The sequence below is a fragment of the Ursus americanus genome, chromosome 33, assembly GCF_024610735.1.
Source record: "Ursus americanus isolate L20-20 chromosome 33, mUrsAme1.1.p, whole genome shotgun sequence".
Taxonomy (NCBI): Eukaryota; Metazoa; Chordata; class Mammalia; order Carnivora; family Ursidae; genus Ursus; species Ursus americanus.
In genome coordinates, this window is record NC_142159.1 from 15,902,419 (window position 1) to 15,913,127 (window position 10,709).

General features: G+C 53.3%; 1 protein-coding gene across 1 annotated transcript; it reads left to right on the top strand.

Moving 5' to 3' along the window:
* The first annotated feature begins 1,491 nt into the window (after positions 1–1,491).
* On the top strand, positions 1,492–10,294 carry DDOST (dolichyl-diphosphooligosaccharide--protein glycosyltransferase non-catalytic subunit). The gene is made up of 11 exons (XM_045782055.2): positions 1,492–1,694; positions 1,906–2,016; positions 5,598–5,684; positions 6,658–6,761; positions 6,897–6,991; positions 7,305–7,398; positions 7,834–7,982; positions 8,353–8,500; positions 9,020–9,140; positions 9,246–9,352; positions 9,443–10,294. The coding sequence occupies exons 1-11, from the start codon at positions 1,544–1,546 to the stop codon at positions 9,590–9,592; spliced, it is 1,317 nt and encodes a 438-aa protein (XP_045638011.1). The 5' UTR covers positions 1,492–1,543; the 3' UTR covers positions 9,593–10,294.
* The last annotated feature ends 415 nt before the right edge of the window (positions 10,295–10,709 follow it).

The following is a 10,709-nucleotide window of genomic DNA, read 5'->3' on the forward strand; positions in this document are numbered from 1 at the left end:
CTGCAGGCCGGTTGCAGTACCCACGTTGAGGAAGGAAGATCAGGTCTTTATGGGGAAACAGAGTGCCCTTGTGAAGGGTGGCGCAGACATAAAGGATGGAGACGATCCTGGGAGGCTAAGAGGGGAATGGCGGGGGGCGTGAGCAAAGGCAGGAGGTGGGGAGTTTGTTAAAGGTTGGAGACTTGCCACAGGGAAGCCCTGAGCAGTGTTGAGAGGAGGATGTGGCTGCCGAGATCAGTTTTGGTGGAGACCTGAGTAAGGAGTCTTGGGTGTCCCCGAGCTGTGGCAGACTCCTAAGCTACCAAATGGCACCACTGGGTCTGAGTTTGGGGTGGACTGATGTAGGATCATATGCAGAAGGGCAGGCGCGCTGAACTGGGGCGCCTGAGGTAGGGGTGAGGCTGAACTCGCAGTGGAGCCAGTGGAGATGGAGAGGAGGTAGAATCAGTTAAGGAGATGGATGGAGGGAGATTTTGACTTTTGCCCCCACATTCTTGGCTTCGTGGACAAGTGTGAAAGGTCAAAAAAGATTAGCTACCTTCTCTCTCCACAACTACCTTCACCATTTGCTGCAGAATAGTGGTTGGGACCCAGAAAGCAGCTGAAATCTTGGCGCTGCTTGTGGTAGCGTTCACTCAGACCCATGGTGGGGCTGGGAAGAGCCCCGCCAATTTAGAAGGGGTGGGAGGCAGCACTACTGTCTGCACCAAGTGCTTCAGAAGCTGCCCGAGAGCTCCCGCCAGCCCAGGCTTTTGCAAAGGCACGCAGGTAAGCGGGAGAGCTGGGCCTCGCTATCATTTCTATTTGCAGCCTAGGAGAGAGGCCCGGAGAGAAGTGAAAAGCCCCAGCAGCAAGGTCAGTGCGGGGGGTGGGGGGCGGTGCTGGGAAATGAACCCAGCTTGAGAGTTTCAGTCGGTAGGCCGGTTCGCCGCCCATCCACGCCGGCTCCAACGTGGGCCACCAGGCCGGGCAGGACAGGCCCGTCCCAAGGCCCCTGGGTCCGTGAGCGGCAGGAGATTCAAAGGGCTCCTGTCCCTCATCTTAATTTTCCAACCCTTCCTCCCTGGAGATGGCGGAGGTGGGGCCTGGTTCCTCGTCCCGAGTCGATCCTGGTCCTGTGAGGACCACCGGGGAGGTGGTTTGTGGTGGCCACCACCACCGCAGGTCCCGTGAGGGACTTGCTGGTCGATGAAGAGGCGGGACCGGGGCTCCGGGCTGGAGACCGGACTGGGCGGAGCCTATGGGCGCTTGGCCTTGTTGATTGGCTGCGGCTGCGGAGCTGTCTTTCTAGGATTGAGCCTTTTCCTTTGAGGAGGCGGAATCTCTCGGCCTTCCGCCAATAGGGTTCAGGGACTCCGCCTCCAACGGGGCATTTCCGGTGGTGCTCCGGCTCTTCTCCGTCTCAGCGGCGGCTTAGGCCCGCCCGGCCGCGACGTACCAGGATCGCTTCCGGGTGTTACTCCAAGACCACGAGCTGCGATTGGGCGGCCTAGACGGGGCACTTCCGGTGCCCAGGTGCTCGGGTTTTGGCTGGAGGAGGAAGATGGAGCCCGGCGCCGCGGCCCGCGCTTGGTCTCTCCTGTGGCTGCTGCCCTTGCTTTGCCCGGTCTGCGCTAGCGGTCCTCGCACCTTAGTGCTGCTGGACAACCTCAACGTGCGGGAGACTCACTCGCTTTTCTTCCGAAGCCTGAAGGGTGAGAGCCGGGCCCGAGGCGGCGGGGGAAAGTCGGGTTGGAAAGGCCCCCGAGCCCGAGGGCAGCGACCTCCCTTCCTCCTTCCCACTGGTTTTGCACGAAGGGGCTGCCCGCTCAGGCTTCTCGCTCGGGTGGGGGGCGGTCGTGGTCTCTGCAGCGGTGCTTTCCCTTGGCGTCCAGTCTGCCTCAGCTCCCTGTTCTTCTCGTCCAGACAGGGCCTTTGAACTCACATTCAAGACCGCAGATGACCCCAGCCTGTCCCTCATTAAGTACGGGGAGTTCCTCTACGACAATCTTATCATTTTCTCCCCCTCGGTAGAAGGTAAGGGCTGCACGTCGCTCCCAGAACTGGGATTCAGGGCCCACGATTGATTGATCGCTTTCATCTGGATCTTGTTCATTTTTTGGCCATGGCATGGGTCACCAGCCCTGGGCTCTGCTGCGGCCAGGGAAGAGGGAAATGTTCACTTCTAACCTGGGCCCAGGAGGGAATGTCTCCTTTCTAAAAGGCACAGCTGAGGGTTGTGGGGTCAAGTGTTGCACAGACCATGGAAGCGCAGGTCCTGCTACTCCTGAGAAGGGGATTTTCTCTATAAAGGGCCTGATAGGAAAGATGGAGAGTGCCGCTGCTTGGGTTGGCCTGTGTGGGTAGAGAAAATGGCATGCTATTAAATAGTTTGCCTGCAGAGGCATTGTGATAGTTGATGGTAAGAACTGAGATGGAGTCACAGTTTCTAATGGCTAGAACATTAGCCATAATCTAGCCCAGCCCCTGTTGGAGACTGGACGGGTGTGTCCAGGGCCTTAGTAGAGAGCTGGTTGTTGAACAGAATGAATGTCTTCACTGGCTTATCCAGTTGATACTTCAGTATTCCTGTGACAGAGAGCTTACAAGTTGTGCTCAGGCAGATGGGAGTGTCACCGAGAAGGAAGCGAGCTGTGGGTGAGAAGGGTTGGGGGAAGGCCGAGCTAGGCTCTTGCTTTGGGAATGTCAGAGAACCTAAACAGTGTCGTCATTTCCGTACCTCCTTCCTATTTTTAATGTATCCCATATCACCTGTTAGTAATTGCTTAACGTTCTCTTTAAATTGACCCCTTAAAAAAAAAAAAAAAACTATAACAACATTTTAAAGGAAACCAGTAAAGAACCCAGTATCAACACTAAAAATGGAAAGCCAGTATCATCACTTCCTTTCAGTAGAAGGTAACTGTAAACGCTGTAAGTTCTAGCTAGCTTCTGTTGCCTGCTGAAGGCACTGAGTCCGGGGCTTCCACTTTTTTTTTTTAAGATTTTATTTATCTATTTGACAGAGAGACAGCCAGCGAGAGAGGGAACACAAGCAGGGGGAGTGGGAGAGGAAGAAGCAGGCTCATAGTGGAGGAGCCTGATGTGGGGCTCGATCCCATAACGCCGGGATCACACCCTGAGCTGAAGGCAGACGCTCAACCTCTGTGCCACCCAGGCGCCCCCGGGGCTTCCACTTAAAGGAGACTAGCAAACGTTAGAGAAGTTGTTAAGATTAGTATCAAACTAAGACATTCTCTTTGGTGGAGCAAGCTTGAAAAATAATTGGAAAGGGAAGAAGTCTCTCTGAGATTCAGCGTTGTTTAAAGCTCTGCCCTACGTCACTGTTGGACCTTTTCTGCGCCTCGCACAGTAAGTCCCACATGCTGCAGGAAAGCTTCGGGCGCTCCTGGGAAGAAGGCTTGTGGCGGGGGGGGGGGGGGTGGCGGGATTCAGGGTAAGAGTTTGGCCCTGGCTCCGAGGGCCCTTCCGTGGCACTGTGACTGCTGTTAGCCCTCTCAGGCCTGAGAACCCTGGCCTGGCTTCCTTCTCCATGCATCGGTGGCTTCGTCACTGATTAGGAAGCTCCCAAGTCCCATGCAGTGATGGCCATAGAAGAATGATCCTTAGCACATCCTTTGTACCCAGAAAAAACTAGGTCCTCTCTTATAGATGGGCACATGGGCTCAGAAAGGTGGAGGGGTTTCCTGGATTCAAGCCCAGGTAGCTCCGTCTCACAGCCTGGGTTCTCGCTACTGCACAAGGATTTCTCAACAGTGGCGCTTCTGGACATTTCAGACTGGATAATTCTTCATTGGGGGCGGCGGTCTTGTGCCCTCTAAGATGTTTAGCAGCATTCTGGGCCTCTGTGCACTAGATGGCAGTACTCACCTCCAGACATTGGTCTTAGGGCAAAATTCCTCCTGGCTGGGAACCACTGTCCACCGTAGTGTACCAGGAGCTGCTGCTCAGTTGTCTGACTCTGCCTGGCCTGTCTGTAGGAGGGTGGATAGATGGCTTTCTGAATGTAGTAGAAGAGGTATAACGTCCCCAGGTACAAGATGTTCTGTCTGTGCCTGAAAGTAAGGTAAGCTGCTTTTTGTTTTTTCCTGAAAATTACCCCTCAGAAAAGAGGGCCGTTCTCATAGTCGAATCTTTACGTAGTCATGTTATGGATGCGTAATGGACAGACTTCTCTATCCGGTGTCAGTACACGGTACTCCCACCCTTCATGTTGCTTGGGCCGGAAGTCTTGGGGTTGTCCTTTGCGCCTCTCTCTCTCTCTCACAGCCCGTATCCAGTCTATCACAGGCCCTGCTGATTTTATCTTCAGGGTAGGTGTGCAGGCCCACCTCCTGTCTCCCTGCTTCTCTCTTCCCTCCCTCCCCTTCTCTCCACTCTTCACTGCCTGGGTTATCACAGTGGCCTCCTAACCCACTGCTCTGCTCCCACTCCAGTCCCCGTACCCGATTTTCCACCCAGCTGCCAGAATCGTCCATTAAAAATATAAAGCAGGTCGGGTTGTTGTCCTGTTCAGAAGCCTCCAGTGGCTCCTTATGGCCAACCTCACGGGGGTCTGTACAGCCTCGTGAGCTGCCCTCCCCATTTCGGCCGGCCTCATTTGCTTTTGCTCTCCCCTTCGTACACCAGCCGAGCCACACTGGGCTCCTTGCTGGGACAGGCTCACCTGCCTCGAGGACCTCGCCCCCGTCGTTCTTGATGCCCCCTGTGCTGCCTGGGCCACTCTCACACCTCAGATGCTACTTGCCCCGGGTCTTCCCTGACCGGAAGCTCCCCCTCCCTCCTACTGTCCCTTTTTTTTTCTGCACACAAGAAACAATGTTCACGTAATGCCTAAGTGAATTCCTGAGCACTCCCTCCATTACTTTGTTGAACATCAGGATGCGCTTTGGGGAAGACTCTTGATCTGGTTCTGGGTGCTCATGGCAGTCCTCTGCCTGGATTGACTGACCAAAGAAAGATACCATCTCATAAGTACAGAGGTTGGAAGTTAATGAGCCTTTTTGGGGATCACTTTAATAAAAGCAGTCTACAAAGTGGTAGACTCTCTGTTATGGCTCTCGTGGATCTAAATCATAGGATTAATAAGGAAAGAAATTACACATGTTGGCAAAAGAGTACTAGTGTCAAGTGACCGCATCATCCTAGATTCAGAAGGGCTCGTTCTCAGACAATTTAGATGGAAGTGAAATTGATGGGCTCTGGCAAACTGCCAGCCCCAAGTAGCTCCAGTGATGACAGAGCTACTGATGGGAAAGGCACAGGTGGTGAGTTTGAGTGAAGTTGTGTCGTGAAACTTGAGTGGGAAAATGCAGCATTTCTGAACGTGTATTTTATGTGTGACTTGAGATGTGTATAACTAGCTTGACAACTATAATTCGTGTTTGACTATGTCATTTATACTTCTGAAAGTTAAAAGTTTATGAATTCAAGTCTTAAGGATCTTCAGTTTGGGAAAATGGGCATATATGGCCAACGACCATCTCCTTTTGGGCTGCAGAGGGCTCTTCTGGGATGGGTTGTGGCTGGTCTGCAGTCCCCGCTCCGCAGCCACGTCAGAGGAGCAGTCTGGCTTACTGATCTGACACTTCTTTCAGATTTTGGAGGCAACATCAACGTGGAGACCATCAGTACCTTTATTGACGGTGGAGGCAGTGTCCTGGTGGCTGCCAGCTCAGACATTGGTAAGTCTGACTTGGGAAGGTCTAATGCTTTCCATCATTTCTCCGGGAAGCTTGGCGAGTTCTACAAATGGAAGCTGCTAGATTGGTGCTCACTGGACAGTGAGTGCGGGAACTGCAGAGCCGTTCAGTCCCTCCCGTGCTTTCCTGTGACCAGAACCAGGGAGATGTGGGGCCTGTTGGGGCTGGGGACCCTGTTGTTTCCCGGTTTTTTCCCTTTTGTTTTTGTTCATGTTGGTGGAGCGTCCCTTATAAAAAGATGACAGGTAGGGGCTACTTGGGCAGGCCCCAGAGCATTTTGATAGATTATTTTTTTGTTTCCTATTTTGGAAATTCTCAAAGATGCCTGGAAGTAGGGAGAGAGCAGTATCCTGAAGCCTGCACGCGTATCACCCGGCTTCAGCAGGCATCGACACCTGGCCCGTCTTGTTTCATTTTCTCAGCATTGACATGTTTGTTTTTGTTTATTTTTTTTTAAAGATTTTATTTATTTAAGAGAGACGGCATGAGAGTAGGGGGAGGGGGAGGGAGAAGCAGACTCCCCGCTGAGCAGGGAGCCCGACATGGGGCTTGAGACCATGACCTGAGCCAGAGACAGATGCTTAACTGACTGAGCCACGCAGGCACCCCAGCATTGCCAGATGTTTAAGACCATCCTGGGTGGGCTTCTTTTTGGGGGTGACGAGGAGGAGAGAGAGGAGAGAAGTCCTGTGAGCCAGGCTCATTCAGATCAGGTCTGTCTGGGGTAATTTGCCCAACGTGGGCTTTTGCGTATTGTGGGTGGAGGCGGCCTGGTGGTTGTGTGTGGTACCCGTTCAGGTTCTGACCCTGCAGTCAGAATACCTCAGCCGGGTGAAACTGCAGGGCTCTGGGGTGACTGGGAGAGAGTGAGTCACCAGGATGCCAGGGCAAGTGACACTGCTTGGCCCAGGGTGCACCGTAAGGGCTGAGCCAGGCGTTTCTTGGGTCTGTGCAGGTGACCCTCTTCGAGAGCTGGGCAGTGAGTGTGGGATTGAGTTCGATGAGGAGAAAACGGCTGTTATTGACCATCACAACTATGACATCTCAGACCTTGGCCAGGTAATCAGGCCTGTTACCTTCCAGGTTTCAGGCCCTTAAAGCAGAGCTCAGCCTGGAAACCGAGAGGAGGTTGGGAGGGAGTCCTTGGCGTGGGGGCACCTTTCCTGACCCCCATCATTCCCTCTGCTGCTGCAGCATACACTCATTGTGGCTGACCCCGAGAACCTGCTGAAGGCCCCAACCATTGTCGGGAGATCATCTCTGAACCCTGTTCTCTTTCGAGGTGTCGGGTGAGCGAGCAGGCGCAGGGCGCTAGAAGCCTGGGAAGGACGGGATCACTTTCTTTTGTGAGGAAACGAACCCAAACTTGATGATTTGGGGGCATTCCCTGGAGGGGAATCCCTGGAGCATGTGGGTGAAATTAATTTAGGACACTCAGAGCCAGACTTCATTATTGCGGTGAGAGGAGGGCTGCTGTTGTAGCAGGGGCTCAGCTGTTGAGAACACAGAGCTCATCTCTGTGAAGAAATGGCCTTTAGGGACCCCAGGTCTTTGGGCTCAGTTCTCAGAGTTGGTGTTTGGTGTCCTCTTTTCCTTCCACAGGATGGTGGCTGATCCTGACAATCCTTTGGTATTGGACATCCTGACGGGCTCTTCCACCTCATACTCCTTCTTCCCGGATAAACCTATCACCCAGGTGAGGTGCAGCCTTGAGGCCTGTAGGTCCTGGGCCTGGTGGTAGAGCACTTTATTTGAAAATGAGAAATGGGGCCCCTGGGTGGCTCAGATGGTTAAGTGTCTGACTCTTAATTTCAGCTCAGGTCATGATCCCAGGGTCGTGAGATCGAGCCCTTTGTTGGGCTCCATGCTGCATGTGAAGCTTGCTTGAGATTCTCTCTCCCTTTCCCTGTGTCCCTTTCTTTCTCAAGAATAAAAGAAAGAAAGAAGGGGAAAAAAAGCACGTAGGACAGCCCACTCTGCGGGGGCTGGGAATGAGAGCTTGGTGGAGGCAGGAAGGGGCCGAGGCAGTGGGGCCTTAGGTGCCGCCCTCAGGTAGAACCTGGGTGGTTGTGGCCCAGCTGCCTGTCCTTTGCCTGGGCTCTCCTGGATGACGGCCCCCTGTCGTTCCCAGTACCCCCACGCAGTGGGGAAGAACACCCTGCTCATTGCGGGGCTCCAGGCCAGGAACAATGCCCGGGTCATCTTCAGTGGCTCCCTGGACTTCTTCAGTGATGCCTTCTTCAACTCTGCAGTGCAGAAGGCCGCGCCTGGCTCCCAGAGGTGGGTGCTGGAAGGCTCTGGGGGGCCTGGGAAGAAGGAGACTTTTAGCTGGAAGGGTCAGAGGCTAGCTATCTTCAGATACTTGAAAATTATTTGAAGACTTGACTTTGTTGCTGTGTTACTGGTGTTGGCACTCCAAACTTCACGGTAGTAATGGCTTCTCTGGAGATGTTCCGACGTGTATTTATTGCACAGGTGACTTCCAAAGCAATACCATCTGACAGCTTTTCCGTGTTCCCTTTAAGCAGGATACCTAGATATGTATGGCCCCAGGCAGAAGCTAGTTTTGTGCAGTTTATCTTGATGAATAGGGACTTGTCGTGAAGAAGTTGGTTCTAGTGCTCTGGCCTCTCGTTTTCCCCTTCTGCAGGTATTCCCAGACAGGCAACTACGAGCTTGCTGTGGCCCTTTCCCGCTGGGTGTTCAAGGAGGAAGGGGTCCTCCGTGTGGGGCCTGTGTCCCACCATCGGGTGGGTGAGACGGCCCCACCCAACGCCTATACTGTCACTGACCTGGTGGTAAGAGGGTCTTGGAGCAGAAGGGCCCCTGGGGTTTTGGCCAAGTTGCTTCAGCTTGAAAGCCTTTTTTGCACATTTCTGTGATGGGCTTAGTGGCCTAAGGAAGAAGAAATTCATCTCTACCCCTAAGAGTGTCAGTGGAGGTGCAGAGTGCCTGGCACACAAGCCACTGTCTAAAGAGACCTTTGAAGGGGTGTGGGTTTGCCGAGGAAGTGCAGGAGTGGGAGGGCTTTGCCAGTGCACGCTGCTGGGAGCCGGATTCACTAGAGAAACGTTGGAGTCGGGTCTAGAGGATGAAAAGGGGTAGGCAAGAGAAGTGGGGGCGGGGGGGCAAGACAGCAGGGAAGGTGGCAGCAGGGAGGCCCGAGCGCACCTGGCCCACTTGCGAGTGGAGTGGTCTGGGTGCAGACTTGGATGGCCCCATGCCGAGCTGTGGCTGGGAGTTCCTGCCAGGCTCACGAGTGGTTCGGGGCAGCTCTGAGGGTGGTGGCAGCCCGGCTGACCAGCCTCTTGTCTCAGGAATATAGCATTGTGATCGAGCAGCTCTCGAATGGCAGATGGGTCCCCTTTGACGGTGATGACATTCAGCTGGAGTTCGTCCGCATCGATCCTTTTGTGAGGACGTTCTTGAAGAAGAAAGGCAAGTAGTCGTGGTGCACAGGAATGCTGCAGGACGACAGTCCCCTGGGGCTTGCTCTTGTGCGGCAAGAAACCCCTCCTGCTTACGGTCTCGGATCTTCCCCAGGTGGCAAATACAGCGTCCGGTTCAAGTTGCCTGATGTGTATGGAGTGTTCCAGTTGAAAGTGGATTACAACCGGCTAGGCTACACGCATTTACACTCTTCCACTCAGGTGAGCGTACGTCACAGTCCCCTTTTTGGCCAGAGTGGCCCCGTCTGGGCTGCTGGGTGGCCAGGGCCTGTCACCTTGGTCCTGTCGTAGGTGTCCGTGAGGCCACTCCAGCACACGCAGTACGAGCGCTTCATCCCCTCGGCCTATCCCTACTACGCCAGCGCCTTCTCCATGATGCTGGGGCTCTTCATCTTCAGCACGGTCTTCTTACACATGAAGGAGAAGGAGAAGTCTGACTGAGGGGGCAGAGCCCTGGAACTCCTTAAAACACGCAGATGGGGCTTATGTAGGATTGGGGCTTCCTTTATGGTGGGATCTGTGTGTGTGTTAAGCTGTGTGACAGTGGCACAGCCTTACCTCAGGGGGAGATGCAGCATTGAGTACCAGGGGGTGGGGGTTAGAGACTGATTTTTAATGGAGTTTTTCCACCTAACGCTAAGTGGTATTTTTCATATGTGGTCACTCTCATTTCTATGATAAACATTGCCCTCCAACGTCGTCTGGCCCCGTGTGCCTTGCTGTGGTGGGAATGCTGTTGAGCAATGGTGAGACACAAAAGCGTTGCTGCCGTGGCCTGCATTTCCCTAAGTGTGAAATCCTAGAACTTTGGGGGAGAGGACATGGTTAATAATACACGAGGTGTTTGACTTTCTAATAGGATTATAGAGTTGACATGTATGTGTACCTTGCTTTAGGCAGTAGTTGATTTCTAAAAAGCATGTGTAAAATTCTATGTGAAATCCCGTCCCCATTGTTGATCTCTACTCACAGAATTTTGTCTTTATTAAGGTGTAAGAATCACGCTTAAAGCCACATCTGCAGTTCAGAGCAAGTAGGTGTTCTTCGGGTGTAAATGTGCATTTAATCCTTCATAATTCCTGTAAGAAATGCTAGTCAAAAGACGAATCAGCAAGTAAACCACCACAGTTAATTTCCATTTCATCACTGCTTCTAGCTCTGTTAGACTTGATTCAGTAGCTGGAGGAGCTCCGTGAAGTACTTCCTCAGAGACACCGCCGAGCTTTCCAGGCCTTGCTGGCTGTCTTTTTATTCTGATACCTGAATATACTGACCTGGGCAAATGTCTGCCTTAGCTCAGGAAACATGCACACCGAGGTCCTGGCTGCCACTTTCAAATGAGCCAGAGTCCATTCCTGGGGTCTCGTGCTGCCCTAATAGCCCCTGCCTTGCCTGGACCCTCTTCGAACAGATCCACGCGGCCCTGGACTTCGCAGAGGTCTGTGAGGAAGGTAGGGCTTTTTGGCCCACAGTTAACACCCAGACCCTCTTCTCAGCTGCAGATTTGTACTCCGATCTTACCATGTTGTTAGCACTTACAGGGGGCCTAGTGATTCTT